The sequence below is a fragment of the Lissotriton helveticus genome, chromosome 3_2 (assembly GCF_964261635.1).
Source record: "Lissotriton helveticus chromosome 3_2, aLisHel1.1, whole genome shotgun sequence".
NCBI classification, from domain to species: Eukaryota; Metazoa; Chordata; class Amphibia; order Caudata; family Salamandridae; genus Lissotriton; species Lissotriton helveticus.
In genome coordinates, this window is record NC_136062.1 from 234,114,988 (window position 1) to 234,138,971 (window position 23,984).

General features: G+C 47.1%; 1 protein-coding gene across 5 annotated transcripts in view; it reads left to right on the forward strand.

Moving 5' to 3' along the window:
* The window catches only part of SIN3A (SIN3 transcription regulator family member A), an 865,613-nt gene that overhangs the window by 487,937 nt on the left and 353,692 nt on the right, over window positions 1-23,984 (forward strand). For all 5 annotated transcript variants that reach the window (XM_078685093.1, XM_078685092.1, XM_078685095.1 and 2 more), the window contains one exon: window positions 20,235-20,351. In XM_078685093.1, coding sequence (XP_078541219.1) covers window positions 20,235-20,351 — 117 coding nt within the window. The remainder of the gene's footprint in view (window positions 1-20,234; window positions 20,352-23,984) is intronic.

Below are 23,984 nucleotides of genomic sequence, written 5' to 3' on the forward strand. Positions count from 1 at the left end.
TGGCTGATACAAGCAAAATCGTACCAACAGTGTGCAACACACACGTCTCAAACATGTCAGTTGCTACACAGCCTAGGGTTTTCGATAAACTACCCAAAATCGCATCTGCAACCATCCCACACACAACAATATCTGGGAGCCACTATAGACACCTCCGTGGCAAAGGCATACCCAAACTCAGCGAAGATAGCCAGCATGCAGATACTTATTTGCAAATTTCTGCCACAACACTCTATGCCAGCTCGAGTCTTTATGCAGCTCATAGGCATGATGGCCTCCTGCATATTCATTGTCCCCCATGCCAGACTTCAAATGCGTCCCTTACAAGAATGCCTAGCACGGCAATGGAACCAGGCTCGAGGACAACTAAAGGACCTAGTGTTGGTAGACAGTCGCTCTCACAACTCTCTGCAGTGGTGGAACCCACAAAACCTTTCCACGGGGCGACTGTTCCAAGAGCCGGTTCCACAACTAGTACTAACCGCGGACGCATCACTGACAGGCTGGGGAGCCCATCTCCTTCAATACACAGTACAAGGGCTCTGGACAACCAAAAAAAAGAAACTGCATATCAACCAACTAGAGTTGCTAGCAATATTCCTAGCCCTGAAAGTATTCCAGAAATACTTGTACAGCAAGACTGTGTTGATCCGGACGGACAACAAGACCGCAATGTACTACATCCAGAAACAGGGAGGAACACACTCTCCACAGCTGTCGCACCTGGCACAAAGCATATGGAGGTGGGCAATTCCCAAAAACATTTTTCTCCTAGCAGAACATCTTCCAGGGAAGGACAATCGGATGGCAGACCTGCTCAGCAGGCACAGTCAAAACTACACGAATGGGAGATTCACCCCCAAGTTCTCCAGGCAGTCTTCGAAGAGTGGGGTCACCCAGAGATAGACCTATTTGCCACAAAAGAAAACTCGAAATGCCAGTACTTTGCCGCCAGGTTCCCACATCCGTTGTCACAGGGCAATGTGATATGGATGAACTGGTCAGGCAGATTTGCGTACGCTTTTCCCCCAGCACCGCTGATTCCGCTGGTGGCACGCAAACTGCGGCAACACTCACTCACACTAATCCTAGTTGCTCCCACATGGGCAAGACAACCATGGTACACAACGTTCCTGGAACTTTCAGTAGTTCCTCATCAAAGACGGTGCCTCACACCTCATCTTCTAACTCAGAACCATGGAGAAATCAGACACCCAGATCCCAATCAAATGAACCTAGCGATCTGGCTCCTGAAGTCTTGAAGTTTGGATACCTTAACTTGCCTCCAGACTGCATGAACATCATTAGGGAGGCAAGACGACCAACTACACGAGCGTGCTATGCAGCTAAACGGAAGAGATTTGTTATTTACTGCAACAATAACCAAATCAACCCATTAGATGCTTCCATACAAAACATTATATGTTACCTGCGGCATCTACAAAGATGCAACTTAGCATACTCTTCAATACGACTACACCTAGCTGCTATAGCACCATATCTTCAAAACAGGCAACACCTTTCACTGTTTAGAGTGCCAGCAATCAAAGCCTTCATGGAGGGTCTTAAAAGGGTGATCCCTCCACGATATCCCCCTTCCCCAGTCTGGAATCTAAATATAGTACTTACCAGACTTATGGGGCCTCCCTTTGAACCTCTCCACTCATGCGAACTGCAATTCTCAACTTGGAAGGTAGCATTCTTGGTTGCCATTACCTCACTCAGACGAGTAAGCGAATTACAAGCACTAACAATTCAAGAACCTTTCATGCAAGTACATGCCAACAGGGTAGTTCTTAGAACAAACCCTAAGTTCATGCCAAAGGTTGTATCCAATTTCCATATTAATCAGTCAATAGAACTGCCAGTATTCTTTCAAAACCCACAGACAGTTGCTGAGAGAGCCCTACACACACTAGATGTAAAAATAACTCTCCTTTATTATGTAGACAGAACTAAATCATTTAGAAAGACAAAGCAACTATTTGTTGCTTTTGCACCACAACACAAGGGAAATCCAATATCAAAGTCAGGAATAGCCAGATGGATAGTTAAATGCATTCAGATATGCTATCAAAAAGCGAAACGCACTTTAACCGTCCCCCCGAGAGGACACTCTACAAGGAAAATGGGGGCATCCATGGCTTTCCTAGGGAATATTCCTCTTGAAGACATTTGTAAGGCAGCCACATGGACTACCATACACACTTTCACAAAACACTACTGTGTAGATGTACAGGCTGTCCTCAAAACTCTTTTTCAAACTGCTGCAGCTGGCACAGGTAACCACCGCTAGAGGACATACTGCTATACAGTCTATGCACAGATATGAATTCAGCAGCCAACATGCCTCAAACGGAATATGCTACTTACCAGTATGCATCTGTTCTTGGCATGTAGGGCTACTGACATTCATATCGCCCACCCTCCTCCCCGGTGCCTGTCGCAGCTGCAGCATTATCTTAGGCATGGCCATCTCTTACTGTACTATCTCCATCTCTGCTACAATGGTAAAAAACAATCTGAGGATGGAGAAGATGCCCATGCGCACTGTAGTCCAGGGGAGGAGTCACCTATCTCGTGATACTTCGAAGACTCTTCTAAGACAACAAAGTGCAATCATCCGGAACCAACACTAGGCGGCGATCTATGCACAGATATGAATGTCAGCAGCCCTACAGTAGCATATTCCTTTCTCAATATGAGTGACTTTAGGTCCATATATTGTTCCATATTGTTTATTGATGACCGTTCAATTATTTAGAATCATTACAGTAAAAATAAAATACAAAAAAGTACAAATAAATAAATTTAAAAAAACAAAACTTTAGGTAATTGTGAGAAGTTGGCCTGATATATGATGCTCACTAGTTCTAGTGATCACCTTGTATCAGTCCAAACAACCCTTATGGTGATTGGTTGTAAGTCAAGCTTATAGACCAGCTATCCTAATGGTAGCATGGACAAAGCAGTCTTAGGCTAAACTCTTTTGGCATGTGAAGCCAGCTGTTTTACCACATGAAAGGACACCACACAGGTTTTTATGAAAATAAACAGTCTATTTATTAACAACAACACCTCTGAACTCTTTATGAGGTCAGAGGGCTAAGCACATGACAATCTCTTAAGAAAAATACTACAAGTTACACGAAATTACAATGGTGCCCTAGGGGCACGACAAACCATATACTAAGTAAGTGGAATGTGAGAGTCGATAAACGGAATGGAGCTGTCCAGAGGCTGTAGGATCGATGGGACCACGCTACACTAACTTCAGGTAGGTAATAGGAGGCCCACGGAACGCGTGTGCAGAGTGTGAACTCACACGCGAGATGCGTAACAACGTCTATGGACAGTACAGTTCAAGTAAAAAGGTAAGTACGGACAATCCTGACTAGTTAGGACAACAACGACTGTGGAATTGGACACTAGGACAGTTAGAGTACCCTTGAGCACCGAAATGCTCTTGTTACCTCACACACGGGCTGCGGGTGCATAGGTGCCAAAGTGTGTCGGGTTCTCGCGTTGAAGTCAATGGAGCCTGAAAGAAAAGATGCTGCAGGCGACCAGGAGGAAGATGTCTGGTGCGATCCAAGGGTGGATCGGTGAAGAAGAGGACCTGAAAGCAGAGGGAACAGTGTTCAAAGTCATTAGCCAGTGACCGGTGTGGAACCAGGTGCTGTCGTCGCGATCAGGTGAAGAGTGGACGCTTGACTCTGCAGCCACGTGGACCAGGAGGTGTCTTCGACGACCAGGATGGAGGCGCGAGCTGTCCCACGCAGGCTCTCGCTGTCGGCGGTGTTGGATCCGGGATTGGAGTCAACAGGCCTTGGCAAAGGCAACCCACGCGGGGAAGGGAAAAGACGTCTGGTGCGGACCAGGAGAGTCCGGGGTGCCCCTCTTTTGGAAGGGAGCAAGGGCCAGTCTAGAGCAACCAGACCAGCAGTGAAGATTCAAAGGTTCGTCGCCTAGGAGGCCACTAGCCAGCCGGCAAGTGACCAGACAACGCGTTGAGTAGCAAACAAGCAGAAGGGCCCCACGCAGATCTCGTGGATGCTGGAGGGCTGAACTTCGGTGCAGGGGCTGCTCGGGGCTGGGGATTCTCAGTCCCCAAAGCACTTGGTCGAGTTTACCTCGGGAGTCGTGCTGGAAGCGAAGTGCAGGTTCGTTCAAGATGGCTGGTCCCACGTGTCTCGTCGCACCCACGGGTCTCAGCTTTGCTGCAGATGTGAGTTGAGGTCGGAGAGGTCTGGGAATCCGGGTCTCGTCGGGCTCTGAAGTCTGGATCCTCGAGGGAAGACGACAAAGTGAAGCCGCTGGACGCTTGATGGTGCCTGCAGTTGCAGGGTGGACACTCCTTGCCCACAAGGGAGATTCTTCAGTCTTCTGTGGAGCAGAACGTCGAAGGCCAGAGTTTCTTCTTGTTGAATAGTTCAGGATAATCTAATTTGGAATGGGACCAGCTCCTACCTTTATTCTCCTAAAGGGGGCTGCACTACTGACTAGGTCCCTCCCCTGGGTGGGACCAGGAAGGGGGGTGGCTACACCCCCTATCCTTTGTCCGGTTTCCCGCCAGAGCTGGGGCTGGGGTGCCCCAGCAACTGGTTTGAACCGGTGTATGCACAGGGCACCTTGTGTACCCCAGGCATGTCTCATTCCTTTCAGGCCTATCCTCCCCAATACACAAAATCCTGTCTGGGGTGGTGCTAGCACCTCCCAAGGCAGGAAACCCTTTGTCCAAGCCGCCTCGCTGGAAGGACTCCCAGCAGCAGGAGGTCAGACTTGTGTCTGGTGGCAGCATCCATTTTATGATGCCAAGGCTCGAGTTAACTTTAACCGGGGTTCACAGTTACATACATGTCGTGCCCCTCTAGAAGGGTGGAATGCTACCCCCGTCGTCAGAATTGGCGTGGGGGTAGTATTCCAATTCGTATGACACCTTACTCGACATGTTTTGATAATGCAATACCAGAGTTAGCATTTAACCGCGAGGTTGATAATGCACTTAAGAGTATATGGTATAGCGTTATCATGGAACAGCTATTAGGACTTGGTTCCGCAAGCTGCAAACGGGCTCAGCTCATGCCAAAGCACCATCTCACATAATTCCAAGCACTCTGCCTTCAGGATTGATAAGGCCTTCCATAGGAGTGACTGATAGGAGTATATGTGTCCATTTTAGGGTTAGATATAGGTATACTATATCTATAGCAAAGGGTGATTACACCACCTTGCCCCAGCTGTCATGCAGCCAGTTGTCAGATTTAGATGGCCAGCCAGGGGTGGCATAATACATGCTTCAGCCCCTCGTAGGCCCTGGGTACACCTATGCCCTGGATACCTAAGGTATACTGTACAGGGACTGATAAGGTGGCCCAGTACCAATTGGTAAATGCACCTAAAGTACATGGTTGTCAATTTAGAGAGAGAACAGCTAGGCTGTGGGTCTGATTAGCAGGCCCACAGCCAGGGAAAGTCGTAAACCAGTGAAGCAAAAAGCAAAAATCTGGGGTGACCATAGGATTGCAGACCCCACTCTCCTACAGTAATTACTTTGCAAAAAGGCAATAGAGTTTGTAAGTACAATAGCTACAGTTGTTGCAGTAGGCAATACAATTTCAAACACAATTTAACATTGTGCTCAAAGAATTTTTCTACATAAATGCAGTTGATTACTTTAAGGATTACTTTTCTAACCACAGGACTCGATCCTGGATTCAGTCCTGGGACATGAGCTGTAAACAGTAAAGTAAAAGCGTTTTTGTTACAGTTGTGATTTTTAAAGAATATACATGTATTTTCAAAGTTGACACTTGAAAACTTTTCAATGAAAACCAACCAATGTTATCCTATTGGAGGAAAGTCAAGTCACAGGTAAAGTATGTTCTCGTTACTTTTGTAATCCAGTACTGGACTCCTAAGTTCAGCACTGGTAACTCTACCTAAGACAGGTAAGTAATTACGTTTTGGTAGTTGATACGATTTTTAAAGAATATTTGTAGTTTGCAAAAATAAACACTGAGAAGAAATTTCACAGAGAAACAGTCAATGGTTCCTATGGAAGAAAATGCAGATTACTGGTAAGTACGGTTATGATTACTTTTGCGGTTCAGTACTGGCTGCAAGCAAGCAGGCCACGCATCTGTGGGAGCTGAGCTCTGGGTCACTTACTCGGGGCAAGTGGGGAAGTAGAGTAGAGTAGTAGCTGCACTTCCAGCGGCACTCGGGCGGCTGGGTGCAGGGTGCTTTTGAGCCGTCTGGCGCTCAATGTTATCCAATGAGAAAGTTAAAAAGTGGACAAAGGCTGCAGACTCTGGGACGGAGATTCTTCAGGTGCGACCACCACTTTGAGAGGTAAGTTGGGATCATGTAGAAGAGGTAGGTACCCCAAAGAAAGGCACAGGGCACCGGTTGCAGGGGTGTCTTTTGGTGTCGGGAAATCTTACCCTCAGCTGGTCGCGGTTGGAGGGGGCACCAGGCTCTGAGGCTGCAGGCGTCGTCTTGTTCGTCGAGGAGGGTCTTTGGGCACTGGACTTTGGGTCCCAGTCGCCGGGGGGACGTCCACGTGGTCTTGGATCACTCGGGCACAGGCCGGGCTTGGCGGGTGCAGATTCTGTTGGATTTGCGGTTCCTGGCTGGCACCACAGGTATTGCTGTTTGAGCAGAACCACTGCTCGTGGGAGTCCCAGTCTTTTGGAAGGTTCAAGGCAGGCAGGTTCTCCGGGGTTGTCGAGGTTCCTGTCCGCAGGAGACGCCGGAATTTCGCAGGAGCAGGTTCAAGGATCAACAGGCCGGTAAGGTTCTGGGGCCAAGTCAGTGGGCGTCGTCCTTTTGTTAGCACCTGCATGGCAGGTCTTCTTGTTCTTCTTCTTGTTGCAATCGGGATCTGAGGTAGGAAGGTTCAGGGTACCCCTAAATACTAAATTTAGGGGCGTTCCAGGTAGGGCGAGGGCAGGGACCAATGGGTGCCTGTCCTGGGGTGGATACACTCCCTAGCCTGGTCCTCTCCTGTGGGAGGGGGGCAGGAGTCTAGCTGTGATAGGGCAGGGCTCCCCATCTTCAAGATGGTCGGAGGCCGGAGTCGTGCTTCACCTCGCCTCTCCCACCGGAGAGGTGGGTTGGCATAGGCTGACACACCTCCTTTCCTCACTTATGGTTTCCCGCCATTCTTCCCGCCGAGTACAGCAAGTGGCCTGGAGAAGCTCACAGAGGCGGTATGTCTTTGATGCTTCCCCTGCCCATCCTGGGGGAGGAGGCTTGGCACCTCGTCCCAGGATGTGCATTGTTTCAGGCCCCCGAGAGCGGCAGGCTCTCGACCCAGGGGTCAAGAAACATGTCTGGTGGTGGCTGCCTCGGTAGCCACACAGTCAGGACACTGGGAGTTGGTTAGGTTGGGGCATCTCTAAGATGCCCTCTGTCGTGCATTTTACATTAAATCCCACACTGGCATCAGTGCGAGTTTAATGTGCTGAGAAGTTTGATATCAAACTTCTCAGTCTTCAGTGAAGCCATCATGGTGCTGTGGAGTTCATAATGACAACAGCACAGCACCATATACTCTTAATGGCAGCACTGCACTTACAGTGCCCAGGAATGGCCCTGGGTGCTGTAGGGGCACAGGGCTCATGCACCTGTGCCCACACCACTGGCATATAAGGCACCCAGCTGGAGGGGTGACTGATGGATGCCAGGGCAGTGAGCTTGAGGGCATGGCACACAGGGATGTGTGCCATGTCGACTCTGTTTTATTCTGTACTTGGACACTCCGCCCGCAAGGGCAGTGTGTGGGTGTCAGGGTACAGAGCCCCTTAGGGTGGCACAATAAGTGCTGCCGCCCTTATGGGTATTTTGTAGTCACCATGCCCTAGGTACCTATGGTACCATTTACTAGGGGCTGACACGTGGCCAGAGATGCCAATTAGGTTTTGTTTCAGCACAGTTTTAGGCAAGGAACACAGGCCCATGTTACCTGGTTGGCAGGGACCCAGGGCACACTCAGTTAAAGCACATCAGCAATTCAGCAAAAAGTGGGGCCAGAAAGATGGCACTTCCCCCCCCCCGCCCCCCCCAACGGAAGGTGATGAGACTAACCTTGCCCTAGGGAGTCTTCATTGTCTTAAGTGAAAGAACCTCGAAAGTCCATCTGCATTTGCAGTCCCTGGTCGGTGTTCCACTTTAAAGTCCATACCCTGTAGGGAGATGGACCATCTCAATAGTTTTGGATTTTCCCCTTTCATCTGCACTAGCCATCTGAGAGGTTTGTGGTCAGTTTGAACCAGGAAGTGAGTTCCATACAAGTAGAGTCTCAACTTCTTCAGGGACCAAACCACAGCAAAGGCCTCCCTCCCAATGACACTCCAACGCTGCTCTCTGGGGAGTAGACTCCTGCTTATAAAAGCACCAGGTTGGTCTTGGCCTTCTTCATTGATCTGGGATAGGACCGCTCCTATCCCTAGCTCAGAGTCATTAGTCTGCACTTTGAACAGCTTGGCATAATCTGGTGATTTTAGAATTGGTGCTGAGCACATTGCTTCTTTTAGGGTGTCAAGAGCCTTTTGTCAACTAACAGTCCAGTTTACTTTCTTGGACATTTTCTTGGAGGTGAGTTCTGTGAGGGGAGTCACAATGGACCCATTTCCTTTCACAAACCTCCTGTAGTACCCAGTCAAGCCAAGGAATTCCCTGACTTGGGTCTGGGTTGTTGGAGCTACCCATTCCATGATACTCTGGATGTTGGGCTGTAAGGGTTGTACCTGGCCTCCACCAACAAGGCGGCCCATGTACACCACAGTACCCCGCCCTATCTGGCATTTGAATGCCTTGATAGTTAGACCTTCAGATTGCAGGGCTTGTAAAACCTTCCCAAGGTGGATCAGGTGATCCTTCCAGGTGGAGCTAAAGACTGCAATGTGATTCTGGGCAAATCACTTAATCTCCCCGTGCCTAAAATGAATGTGTGTCCTCATGTAACGTAACTGGTGCTATGTAAAGCGCTCTGAAACCCGATTCGGTTTGGGTCTAGTTCGCGCTATATAAAACTCTGCAAAAAAATATATATATCCTCAAGATAAGCTGCTCTAAAGGACTCCAACCCAGACAAGACTTGATTCATCAACCTCTGGAAGGTGGCAGGGGCATTCTTTAACCCAAAAGGCATCACAGTAAACTGAAAGTGCCCACCAGGGGTAGAGATTGCAGTTTTCTCTTTTGCTCCTGGGGCCATGCCAATCTGCCAGTACCCTGCTAAGTCAAAGGTACTGAGAAATTTGGCTGCCCCCAATTTGTCTATCAACTCATCTACTCTTGGAATGAGGTGAACATCTGTCTTGGTGACAGAGTTGAGCCCTCTATAGTGTACACAGAACCTCATCACTCTCTTTCCACCCTGTGGATGAGGCTTGGGGACCAGAACCACTGGGCTAACCCAGGGGCTCTCAGAGGGTTCAATAACCCCTAACTCCAGCATCTTGCTGACATCAGCCTTGATGCTTTCCTTGACTTGGTCTGATTGTCGATAGATCTTGTTTTTGATAGGGTTACTATCCCCAGTGTCCACATCATGGGTACACCAGTTGGTCAGATCAGGGAAGAGAGACTAGCATACTGTTGCAAGACTCGCTTGCAGTCAGTCTGCTGTTGGGCAGAGAGGGTGTCTGAAAAGACCACTCCATCCACTGACCCATCTTTTGGGCTGTAAGAGAGGAGGTCAGGGAAAGGTTCACTCTCTGCTTCCTGTTCCTCATCAGTCACCATTAGAATGGTGATGTCAGCTCTGTCATTGTAGCGCTTAAGGCGGTTCACATGGATGACCCTTTATGGTGTCCTGCTTGTGCCCAGGTCCACTAAATAAGTGACCTCACTCTTTTTCTCCAGGATAGGGTAAGGACCACTCCATCTGTCTTGGAGGGCCCTTGGTGCCCCTGGCTCCAAAACCCACACCTGTTGTCCAGGTTGAAATTCAACCAGTGCAGCTTTTTGGTCACAGCAGTGCTTCTGAAGCTCCTGACTGGCCTCCGGATTCTTGGATGCCTTTTCCATATACTCAGCCCTTCTGGACCTTAGGCCAAGCACATAGTCCACAATGTCTTGCTTGGGTTCTTGGAGAGGCCTCTCCCAACCCTCTTTTACAAGGCACAGTGGTCCCCTTACAGGATGACCAAACAGAAGTTCAAAGGGGGAAAACCCTACTCCTTTCTGTGGCACTACACTATAAGCGAAAAGCAGGCATGGCAACAGGACATCCCATCTCCTTTTGAGTTTTTCAGGGAGTCCCATGAGCATGCCTTTCAATATCTTGTTGAATCTCTCAACAAGGCCATTGCTTTGTGTATGGTAGGGGGTAGTAAATCTGTACTGCACACCACACTCCTTTCACATGTGTTTCAGGTATGCAGACTTGAAGTTGGAACCTCTGTCTCAAACCACCTCCATAGGAAACCAGGGGCAAAGCGGCAACAATAGCTTTCCTGCATAATGTACCAATGGCCGAGATTTGCAAAGCAGCAACTTGGAAATCGGTCCACACATTTACCAGGCATTGCTGCCTAGATTCAGGCTCCAGAGCAGATACACAAGTGGGCCAGGCTTCCTTGCGGAATCTGTTCCAGTGTTGAAAATCACAGAGTCTGTGTTTGCCTAATGGTGGTTTCTTATGTCTTGAGAGTTCTCCGTCTACTTTCCCGCAGGATGAGGGGATGGGCTTGCTATTCTATTCATGTGCTTATGACTATTGATGAGGATCCCCTGGAAGAGAAGGATTAGTTACTTACCTGTAATCCTAGTTCTCTTCCAGGGGTATCCTCATCAAAGTCATAAGCAACTCAGCTGCCTCCCCGGGCAAGTAGTCATGTGAAATATATATATCTATTTTTTAAAATGGTCTGCGGTTATCTGCAAAGAACAACTGACCTAACTGTCACCCCTGAGGCATGATGGGAGCTAGGGGTCATGGCTGTCTTAAAGGCACAGTGTCCATTTTCTGTTACTGTTTTTATGAGTGGGCTTTTTAGCTTTCTACTCTATGGTTTCTTCTACAATGCAGCCTATGTGCTGACAATGCTTTCACTTTCCTTTCAGGATTACCTTTTCTACTGTATAATAAAACAGTTTTTAAAGGTTTTCTTTCTCCCTGCTTTATTGGAATTTTTTTTGTGCAAAGATTTCTATTGCAGCATTGTTAAGCTTTTCCAGAGAGGACTGCATTGTATGTGTTTATGTATGTATATATACATATATGTAGAGCTACATATATATGATATATGACTTTGATGAGGATACCCCTGGAAGAGAACTAGGATTACAGGTAAGTAACTAATCCTTCCAGCCTGTCCAAGTGCCAAATGGGCCTCAGGGCAGGGGATGGTATCTCCCTGGCCTGCAAAGTGGTGGTCAGTCCTGGAAGAGTCTCGTCCCCGAGCCTGCAGTGTTTCTTTGTCCTGGAGAATCTCCATTGAAATCAACAGGGCACCCGACCTCAAAACTGCACCCTGCAACCGGCTGCCCTAGTGCTGCTTTGGTGTTAACTTGGTCCCCAACTTGCTCTGAGCTTAACCCTAGGAGCTTTGCTCCCTCAACCCTGTGGCCTGCTTGCCAGCAGCCACGAGTCCCCCTATCGCCCATAGGGCCTCTGCACCCGGCCGCCTGAGTGCCGCTGAGGGTGCAGGAGACCACTGAGTCTAACCCCAGAACCCTAACTCAAAAGACCGATTACTTACCTAGAGACTGATAACTCATGTTCGAGGCATGTGAGCTGCAGATCACACACTATGCATAGATCGCCATCTGGTGTTGGGCCCGGATGTTTGCACTTGTTTTAGTTGTGGAAAAGTCTTTGGAAGTCACGAGATAGGTGACTCCTCTTTTGGATGATAGTGCGCATGGGCATCGGCTCCATCTTCAGATTGTTTTTTTCCACCATCGTGCTCGGATGTGTTTCTCGCGCTCCAGTTCGGAACCGTCATCGATTCCACTTTCGACGCACAATCCTTCTCCCTTTCCACGGTATTGTTTTCGATCGCGAACCCCAGTCGATGCGCATCTCTCCAACTTCGAAGTCCTCGATTTCGATAGTCGACGAGGGCCTTCGGGTCTACCTGGTCCTTGGCATCTGGCTCATTGAAAGGACTCCATTTAAGAAGTTATTTTCGTAAACAATGGTCCTTAGAATGACAGTATACAAGGAAAAAAAATAAGATATAGACCTAAATGGGTACTATATATGTCCTGTGTTCAGCCGGACAAGAAATATTTAATAAGACAATGTATTTTGACATAAGCTCGAAGAACAATTGCTCGCTCGTCGACATCCATTCCAGATGACATCTTCCAAGAGGACGTCGACGTACCAGAACAGGAGCGGGTCGAAGGACACAGCACCTCCGAAGCTGAGGACTCCAATATCGAAGACCTCACTGCGGCGCAGCGGGTCGCAAGTAAAGATGTCGACTCCGATCCCCTCCATACACCATCAAAAAAGGCCTCGGCCACACCTTCACCTTCGGGCCCAGGTGCACACCGAGAGACTGCTTCCCACGCCCCACCCTCGGGCTCGGCAAATAAGTCTATTAAGCCTTCAGGCGACTCGGGCTCGAGTCAGTCTGCCATCAGGACCGAAACCCGGTCACCGGCACCTAAAAAGAGACCGCTCTTCTCCTCTGTGACGATCGCTACCTCCCCATCCAAGCACTTGGCAACGAAATCTACAAGCACCGACCCATTGACTCCGAAAAAACACTCAGAGCCGAGCAAAAAGCAGCTCCCTAAAAGTTCGGATTCACACCCTTCGAAGCCAAAAAAAAGCCTTGGAACCGAAAAAACAATGTGTTCCACAGACCGCCACAGAGATTGTAAAATCACGGTTCCAAGCCAAAAATACCACAAAACCGTTCCGGAGTCTGTGCCACGTAAGGCTACCGAACCGAAAGTCGGTGCCAGAAGACCAGCCTCCATCAGAAGAGCTTTTTACACCAGATCCTAGACAAAAAAACTCTTCTAAAAGACCCTAAAACTGGTCCGCTCATTCTAAGTTCAAAGAAGAGACCATTGGATACACCTGCACCGGCACCACCACCTAAAAAGAGGGACATCGCTTCATCTCCCCTCAGGGTCCCTTCTCCACCACCTCCTCCTCCACCTTCTCCTCCACCTCCCCCAACACACCATTCTCCTCCACCATCTCCTCCACCAAGGGACGATGAGGACACCTCTAATGACACAAGGGGGTGCGGATGAGGAGCCACTAGGGGATCCTAGTCCACCTTCTTGCCCTGATCCCTGGGACGATTACAGCACGCCAGATGTCCCTAATGTTCTACAGGAGGACATCTACCACTCTAGTCCTTCCCCTTCAGAGGACACAACGGGCTTTAATCAGCTACTCCACAGAGCTGCCCAATAACACGGGGTAAACTTGCATACAGACCCTGTGGAAGAGGATTTTCTAATGGACACTATTGATACCTCACAAAGGTCCACCTCTATTTTGCCTATGCTAAAAGGGGTCATCAAGCATGCATCTGCAAGTGTTTAAAGATCCTGTGAGGGGTAGAGTTATTAACCCAAGGATCGAGAAAAAGTACAAAGCTGCCCCTGCTGACCCAGCCTACATTAAGGGCCCTGTACCTATAGATTCCCTAGTAGTCTCCTATGCTAGGAAAAGAGCCAACTCTGACATCAGGGGACGCTCCCCTCCCCGATAGAGAGTCAAAACTCTTGGACGCCTCTGGCAAAAGAATAGCATCACAAGCAGCTAACCTATGGCGCACCGCCAACACTCAAGCTTTGTTTGCTAGGTACGATAGGGCACTCCTATTGCAGCACCTCCCAGATAAATTTAAAAACAGGACCAATGACCTCATACAGGAGGAAAAACAATCATCACTAACCCCTCAATTCGGGGCGCTCTGGACATAGCAGATACCGCCTTCAGAGCCGTCAACACAAGTGTCCTTCTGCGTAGACATGCTTGGCTACGCATTTCAGGTTTTAAACCTGAAGTACATTGTTCCATCTTAAACAAGCCATTCGATCAGGATCACTTATTTGGACCTAATGTAGATTCATTACTTGAAAAGCTGAAGAAAGACACAGACCCAGCTAAATCAATGGGAGCCTTGCAATCGCAAGCTCCCAGACGTTCTTTTAGTCGCTCCTTCTACAAAGGCTTCTCCTCTGACAACCCCTCCACCTCTTACAAGGCTCCCACCCAGTCTGCATTCACCAGAGGTTACCAGAGAGGAGACTACAGAGGCAACAATAACAAAGGTAGAGGCAAGACCAACAATACCCGATCTGCCTCTACCCCTACCCAGTGACTTCCCTCCGCTCCCACCGGACCATTCCACTCCGGTCGGAGGGAAGAATACAACAGTTCCTTCCTGTCTGGAACATCATTACCACAGACAGGTGGGTGAGACAAATCGTTCAATCAGGTTACTGTCTGGAACTTACCTCTACCCCCGAACATACGACCCAAACAGCGCCCAATGCCGTTAGAATAATTATCACTGCTCAAGCAGGAAGTTATCTCCCTCCTACAAAAGAGTGCAATAGAACCAGTTCCCCTGCAACAACAAAACACAGGAGTTTACTCTCTATTTTCTCATACCAAAAAAGGAGGGATCTCTCAGACCTATTCTAGACCTCAGACCCCTAAACCTGTACATACACTCAGACCTTTTCCGCAATGTCACACTTGAGCAGGTCCTTCCTCTTCTTTCACAAGGCGACTTCCTTGCCACTCTAGATCTCAAGGACGCATACTTCTATATTCCCATTCACACATCTCACAGGAAATACCTCAGGTGTGTAGTGGACGGTCAACACTATCAATTCAAAGTACTCCCTTTCAGAGTCACCACAGCACCCCGGGTATTCACCAAGTGCCTGGAGGTAGTTGAAGCTCATCTCCGAAGACAACACATTCACGTCTTCCCATATTTGGAGGACTGGCTTATAAAAGCCAGCTCATACAGTCAGTGTGTACATCACACCCACGCCACTATTCAATTACTCATCAAGTTGGGGTTTACAGCAAACCAAGCAAAGTCTCATCTATAACGTCCCACATACAACAATACCTCGGTGCCACAATAACCACCTCAGAAGCACTAGCTTATCCCAATCCAGCCAGGATAGCAAGCATGCAAACCCTCCTAACCAAATTTGAGCCTCAACACTCTCTTCCAGCTCTAGTGTTAATGCAGCTCATAGGGATGATAGACTCTTGCAAATTCATAGTGCCTCACGCAAGACTCCACATGCGTGTTCTCCAAGAGTGCCTAGCACACCAATGGAACCAGGCTCAAGGTCAGCTAACAGATCTGGTGTTGGTAGATGGTCGCACTCATCCCTCTCTGCAGAGGTGGAACACCAAAAACCTTTCCAAAGGGCTACCGTTCATAGAGCCAGTTCCACAGATTGTCCTGACAGCAGACACATCGCTTTCCGGCTGGGGAGCTAATTATTGCATCCCACCATGCAGGGCAGGTGTACTCCTCAACAGACGTTACTCCACATCAACCACCTGGAGTAACTAGCCATATTTCTAGCATTAAAGTAATTCCAGAAACAAATATCCGGCAAAGCTGTCCTAGTCTGCATCGACAACATGACAGCAATGTACTACATACAGAAACAAGGCAGGGGACACTCCCTACAACTCTCCCAACTAGTACAAAGGATATAGAGATGGGCTATTCCCCAGAACATTTTTCGCCTAGTCCAACACGTTCCAGGAGTCCAGAACAATATAGCAGATCTGTTAGGTCGTTAAATGCAACGCAACACAAGTGGGAATATCATCCGCAAGTTCTTCAACCATTTTTCCATATCTGGAGACAACCATAGATAGATCTCTTCGCCACACACGAAAACGCCAAATGCCCAAGCTTCGCCGCCAGATATCCACACCCTCTGTCCAAAGGCAATGCAAAATGGATGAATTGGTCAGGCAGATTTGCGTACGCCTTTCCGCCTCTCCCACTCATTCCACTGGTGGTGCGCAAACTGCAGCTACACTCACTGACACTTATCCTAGTTGCTGCAACATGGGCCAGGCAACCATGGTACACAACATTGCTGGAACTATCAGTAGTCCAGCACCAACAGCTACACCTCTCCCCACGCCTCTTAACCCAGAACCGTGGAGAGGTCAGACACCCGGACCCACCACAGCTCAACCTAGCGATCTGGCTCCTGAAGTCTTAGAGTTTAACCTTCCTCCTGACTGTATGAACGTTATCAGAGAGGCTAGACGCCCCACCACTAGATGCAGCCTGTGAGCTGGCAATACTTTCATTCCTCTTTGCAGGATTATGGTTTTCTGCTGTACATTAAAACAGTTTCTAATGCACTCTGTTTTTCTTCTCTGCTTTTCTTAACGTGTATTTTTGATAGCATTATCCAGCTCTTACTGTATGGAGGGCTGCATTGGTTGAGATATATATATCTATATATCCTACTGGAAATCCGCAACATTCTATTGGGAATAACTTTGGCGCCGAATGAGGGATCTGCCTGTAATTTTCCTTAAATTTGCCTCGCTGCGCTCCGCTCCTTCCCTGAAAGTTTCGGGGGGATCCGTCAAGCGAGGGCCGAGATAAAAGGGGGGTCCCAAAACGTGTTTTACCCATGTTAATTTCCAAAGGGCGGTTGGACTCAATTTTAGCCCGAACGGCTGAATGGATTTCCACCAAACTTGGCAAAATTGTAGGGACTGGTACCCCGATGTGCCTTTGCTATGTCTCAAGATATATGCTCCAGTGGTTTTTACGAAAATTAACTTTGAAAAAATATATATTGGGCTACATATATGTTAGAGCCCAAATGTAGCCCAATGTAGCCCAAAGATGGCCACCAGAGACAAAAAAAAACAAATGTAGCCCAAATATCAGCCAGATGTAGCCCAACTATAGCCCAATGACAGAATGTCCCAGAGTGCTCTTAAGAACAACTAGAGCGCTAACAGTCTTACTTATGACAAAAGTATGGCACACCTGAAGTCATCTTGATTGGAATAAAGTGTTAACACTTAAAACATTTAATTTGCAAAGGAACAAAATGAGGGGGTTCATTTTGCCATAGAAATTATGATTAGTGCTGAAGAAAGAAAAATTAGGGCACATTTTGAGTGACTTCTCAAATCCTCTTATATTTCATTAAAAAAATTCTGATATGCAGTCTCCCAAGATGGCCACCAGAGACAAAAGAGCCCAAATATCAGCCAGATGTAGCCCAACTATAGCCCAATGACAGAATGTCCCAGAGTGTTCTAAAGAACAACTAGAACGCGAACAGTCTTACTTATGACAAAAGTATGGCACACCTGAAGTCATCTTGATTGGAATAAAGTGGTAGCACTTAATACATTTAATTTGAAAAGGAACAAAATGAGGGGTTTCATTTTGCCATAGAAATTATATATATATATATATATATATATATATATATATATATATATATATATATATATATATATACACACACTGAAAAAACCATAGGTTTCACACCAGTTATAGTTAGGAATTAGCATTTAAAAAACCTATTAAATTCACTGAAAAAAACCATAGGTTTCACACCAGTTATAGTTAGGTCCAAATTTTACTCGCATAACCATGAGTGATGTAATATGTGACGTCATCAGCAGTGCATTGCACGCGCAAGTTATAGTGAGTCCAACTAACTATAACGTGGGAATTTCAATGGTTTTATGCGAGTAAAATTTCCACCTAACTATAACTGGTGTGAAACCTATGGTTTTTTCAGTGAATATATATATATATATATATATATATATCAAGTCACTTTCTCCTCCGTTACGAGTAGACCACAAGGGACACAGCGAGACTTCAGCAGTTGTTTATTGGGAACATAGGCATGACCGGTTTCGGCGGATTGCCTTTCTCAAATGCCACAGTCTGTTTGAGAAATGCCAACACCCACTCCAAAGGTATTAAGTGCAGGCTCCTCCTTCCAAGTGGCAAGTGGGCTCACCTGCGCTGGACTACTCTCTGCTCGCATCGATCCCAGGGACTACCAGTCCCATAATACAGCGTGCTGGAAGTTCAGTGCAGTGTAGTGGGGTATCACAAATTATTTTTGAAAGTTGCAGCTGAAGTCCCATACTTTCTGCCACGAACCTCTGAAGCAGCAAATCTGAAGGCGCAGGTACGTTAGCAGTATTTCTCTGCACGATCTCCGCCTGTTGTGATCAGCTGCTTGATTGTGCCTCAGGGGATGCAGTGGCGGGTCATGGAATATCCGACTCCTCGGTAACTTCACAAAACTTCCCATGTTTCCATGACCTCTAAGCAAAAGGGTCCTTCGTGCGCGCCACAGGGAACGCGCTAAACACCAAGTCATATATATATATATACATATACATATATATATAACGCAGAAACCTGACCGCCAAAGGTAGCGGTTACACCAGGCGTAGACCTCCACTCCAGTACCAGGTGTTTAGTCGAGTAACAAACACCAATGAAGCCACATCACGAATTCCAGTGCCAGCAATCCATATTTTATTTTTGTTAGTGCAAGAGCGAGTGCCCTCCCTGACGCGTTTCGCTTCGCAGGCGGAGCTTGATCACCATTATATATATATATATATATATATATATATATATATATATATATATATATATATATATATATATATATATATATATATATAGCTTCATATATGTTTTTCACATATGTGTGTATATATTGTTTCCGGGATCCCTGCGCATGGGCAGGAATATTCATGTCCTTATGATTTTGATGAGGATACCCCTGGAAGAGAACTAGGATTACAGGTAAGTAACTTATCCATCTGTTCTGACATTTGAAGTTGTTCTAAAGGTGAGGAATCTGCAGTTAAATTCTATAAATCTGAAAGAAACGGTTAGTTATAGAATCCTTACCTTAGAATTACCCCTAGGCGTCAGACTGGATCTGGAAAGTTTTCGTCAGCAGTACCTCTGTGCGTTGAAAGGTGGCATTGGTCGGCTCTGTCAGTCGTTGGCGTCATGGCCGCCGGGATGATGTCGCAGTAGCTAAGTTGACGCCGCACTCGCGCGCTGACGTCAGTTCTGTTCTTTCTTTTTCCGCGCTAGCCAGTGGAGATCCAGAGAGAGTGGTACCTCCAGTCACTTTTTGACTGAACTCTTAAGACTGCATTCCTGGTAGCCATCACATCTGCCAGAAGAGTGAGTGAGCTCCAGGCTCTTTCATCCAAGCCTCCCTTTCTGGCTGTACATCCGGACAAGGTTGTCCAAAGAACTCGTCCATCCTATCTTCCCAAGGTGGTCACCTCCTTTCATATTGGCCAAACCATCACTTTGCCCACCTTCTTTCTACCCCTGCATCCTTCTAAAGAGGAAGGAGAGGCTCCACCATCTGGACCCAAAACGTGCGCTTTCCTTCTATCTGGATCGCTCCAAACAGTTCCAGGAGGATGACCAGCTCTTTGTTGGGTACGTGGGCGCCAAGATAGGTCGGGCTGTACACAAACGGACCATCTCCAGACGGGTCGTTTTGTGTATTAAAGCCTTCTATTCTCTATCAAAAAAGGAGCCTCCAGAGGGGCTGCACGCCCATTTCACCAGGGCAACGGCAGCCACTACTGCTTTGGGAGGAGGAGTCCCTCTAAATGACATCTGTCAGGCGGCTACGTGGGCATCGCTGTACACGTTTACAAAACACTACTGCCCGGCCAGCCGAGTCCGGAGGGACAGCTTCTTTGGCCGTTCTGTTCTCCAGGACTTTCTGGTGTGAACTTGGTTTGCATACCCAACTACGGGGTTGGTATTGCTGGGGTATCTATTCTAAGGTAAGAAATCTATAACTAACTGTTTCTTTCAGATAAACAAGTTATTTACCTTCAGTAACATAGGTTAGTTATAGTTTCTTTACCGCCCCTGACGTCAGTGTGCGAGGGCAGCGTCTGAGTAGCTACCGTGACATCATCCTGGCGACTACGACTCCAACGACTGTTGTGGAGTCGACCGATGCCAACTTTCGACGTACAGGGGTATTGCTGCCGAAAAACTTTAGAGATCCAGTCTGACGCCTGGGGGTAAGGAATCTATAAGTAACCTATGTATCCTACAGATAAATCGTTACCGAAGGTAAGTAACTTGTTCGTCAGAAAAGGCATTATCAAAGGTAAGTAAAAAGTTTATTTGAGTTTCTGTTGTTGGTCCATGCTCTTCACTCATTTTGCAACTTCTTTTACTGTTCTCCCCACAAAGGTTCTGAACGATACCTGGGTGTCCTTCCCCTCCTGGTCTGAGGATTCTACATTTGTCAGTTCCAAAAAGACCCAGTACGAGGAACATATCTACAGGTGTGAGGATGAGCGGTTTGAGGTGAGGCACTTTGGTGTATTGTGTGACTTTGGGTGGCTTAGAAAACTACCACTCAGATATTTAGTGTTATTGCTTGTAGAATTATTGATGTATATTAGTGTTTGATGTGTGTACAAGTGTGGTGGTGTTCGTTTGGCATGTACAAATAGACTGTTTGGCCTTTTCCTAGGGTCCTTGGCACTCCCTGATTATTCTGAACTATCCACATTGTAGGTTGTCTTCCCTGTCCCGATGTCACCTCAGACTCAGAGGGCGAAACATCAACAACACAGAACTTTTCCTTTGTAGACCATTTGTTGGTCTCTTCTGTGAGATTCTTTATTTCTGTTCAAGCAACCGTACTATGCAGATCACAGTCATTAGTTTGGTTGCACATACATGTATTACTGATTTTTCATGCTGTGTGATCACTGGGGATATTTATCTCTTTTTTGCGTCTTTAGGATACCTAACCTTTCTATGCCTATCTAATTATTGTTATGAATTAACTTGATGTTTGCATACATAGAAGCAAGGCCAGTAATTTACTGATTTGAGATTCGTCATTAACTGTCTAAAGTAACTTGATCTGCTATTTATTACAAAATTTCCCGCTAAATAGATCCTTGGTGAACTATTGCTGTATAAGTATCTACAACTTGTAGTGGAGAACATGCCAAGAGAGTAGAGTGAACCATTTTGGCGATTTCCTCACCAAAGTCTTCAGCAAGCTCATTAGTGGGAGATGAAATCCCAGTTATTCAACAATCTTCACCTTAACTATAGTATGGGACACCAGTTTGCCTGGCATTGTTAATAGCCATGTGTTTACAATATCTGGGTGTTGGACAGCAGGAACATTTGTACCGTTTTTGTGTATCAGGAAGATAAATTAATTGGATTTCTTTTTGGAGTTGTGGTTTTTACTACAGAAACTTGGCGCCGAGCTGATCACAATACTGGTTATCCATGCAACCAAGAGCCATTTGTCACTGTTCAGAAGAGTGATTGCTTACACTGCTCTCCAAATCCCAGGACTCCCTTTGACCACTAGGAGGAGGAGTTAATCAGCAATGGGTTTGTGACTGTCAGCCTGAAAGATGGACGATTGAACATACTGCTGTTTGCAACCGGGTGCACATACGGTTGTTCTAATAAGTACACAAAAGGTGATGGGAGAATGCGTGCAATAAGTCACTGGCAGTAGTATTTCAACACATTGTTCTTTGCCCACTATGCCTACTCGATTAGACCCAGCAATATGCAAATCAATCTTGATGCTGCTCCAATAGGAACAGTCCAGCCCGAACTCCCAAGCCAGGTCCTCATAACTGTAGCACAAGCAACTCAAAACCATTTTTGCCCTGATTGTGCGTCTGCTGTTGGATGTAGCTTGGTTCCAGTGGCATAGTGAGCAAGGGACCCACATCCGGGCAAACCTTTGGCCACTTAGGGCGGTACATCAAACACAAAAGGCAATGGGTGAATGCTTGCAGCATGTTGAAACTCTGGCAGTTGCTTAGGATAGCATTTCAATCCACCGTAGGCTCTGGACAGTTACCTTTGGATCAGGGCAAGACTGATTTACATATGGGTGGGGTCCAAACTGAGGTGGCATAGTATCTAACATAACATGCAACCCTGAGTAATTACCAGTGTTTTCATTCAAGCATTCCATCCTAGTGTGTCGCCTTAAGTGTGACGGGCATTCAATGACCCGCCAAAATTCAGTCTCTACTTTAGAAGCTGTACTAGCCATGCTGGCCAGGCATCTTGTCCCACTGTGTTCACACTGCTCCAAAGAACACGTCTTTTCAAAAAAGATAGTACGTGCACAAACCAAAATGAATTCATGGTTGAAATTGTTTCTCTTCCAGGGGATTCTCATCAATAGTCATAAGCACTGAATAATCCCCGCCCTTGTGTGGGACCCCGGAGCATATACAAAAATACATATGTTCGAGGCATATGAGCTGCAGATTACACACTGTGCATAGATGGCCACATAGTGTTGGGCCCGGATGTTTGCAGTTTGGTTTGTTGTAGAAAAGTCTTTGGAAGTCACGGGATAGGTGACTCCTCCTTTAGATGATACTGCTCATGGGCATCGGCTCCATCCCCAGATTGTATTTTTCCGCCACCGGGCTCTGATGTGTTTCCAGCCCTCCGTGTTGGAACCGATTTGCTTCGACGCGCAATCCGCACCAACTGACAGAAATTAAGTTCCGAACGCTATTCTGCAACACCAAAAACTTCGATTCCGGTCGTCGTTGACGGCCTTCGAGCCTAGCTAGGCCTCGACTCCAGCTCATGGAAAGGACGCCATTTAAAAAGTGTCCTCAATGTGGGTCGAAGTTTCTCCACACCGACCTTCATGAAGTGTGTAACCTTTGCCTCTCCCCGGAGCACGAGGCCAAAGACTGTTCCGCTTGTGCGTCTTTGCGCTCCAAAAAGACTATCCTGGACCGAAGAGCGAGGAGAACAATGGCTCGATCTTCAGCTTCCATTCAGGACGACATCTTTGAAGAAGGCGTCAACGTTCCAGAACAACACGACGTCAACAGCAATTCCGAGGCAGAAGACTCCTAAGTCGAGGACATCACTCCAGCACAGCGGGTCGTAAGTAAGACCATCGACCCAGACCCTTCCTCGACACACCCAAAGAAGGCCCCGGTCACACCCTCGCCCACGGGTGCACACTGACACACTGCTTCTACTGCCCCACCTTCGGGCCCAGATAAGAAGCTAATTAAGCCTCATGCGACTCTGGCTCGAGTCTGCCTTCGCACGGTGCCGGCGCACATTTACCGGCACCAAAAAAGACAACTTCACCGGCTACGCCAACATCCAAACCATCGGCGCCGAAACAGACCACTACTCCTTCGGCACCGAAACCCAGGTCGGAACCAAGCAAACCCGCTTCGGTTTCGAAAAAATCACCGGAATCGAAAAAACCATTGGATCTAAAAAAATGTACCGGAGCCGAAAAAATCCTCGGAACCGAAAAAAGCTTCGGAGCCGAAAAAGACTCCTGCTTCTCCGAGTAAAGACATTGCCAAAAAACCAAAACAAACCGCTTCAGTGCCGAAACCTTCCTCCACACCAAAAGATCTGCCTCCTGCAGAGGACTCACTTCATCCAGACCCTGCTCAAAAGACTCCAGCTAGAGATCCAATCACTGGACAGCTAATTTTAGCTTAAAAAAGCGACCACTGGACACACCCAGCTCCGCATTCAAAGAAGGTCTCCCCTAAGACTGCCTTCCCCTTCTCTTTCACCTGTACCATCACCACCTCCTCCCATACCACAACATTCCCCAGCATCCTCTATCATACTAGACGATGACATCAGGGATGATAGCTCTGATGATATGGGGGGTAACATACCTGATCCAGCTACTCTGTATTTAAAATGGCTAATTGAAACGGGGATCATTAACAACGACAGAGGCTGTCCAATAGCCCTGAACCAGGGACAGTTAATAGTAACACCTAACAAGAGGTTCAGGTACACAGATTCAATAACAACTACAAATTCATACTGGAAAATTCATTCAGGTAAAGAAGGAAGGAAAAAAAGAAGACTATATTTCAAAACCAATTACAAAAAATACTCAAAATTTATTAGACATATAATTTCAGATAAAACACATTA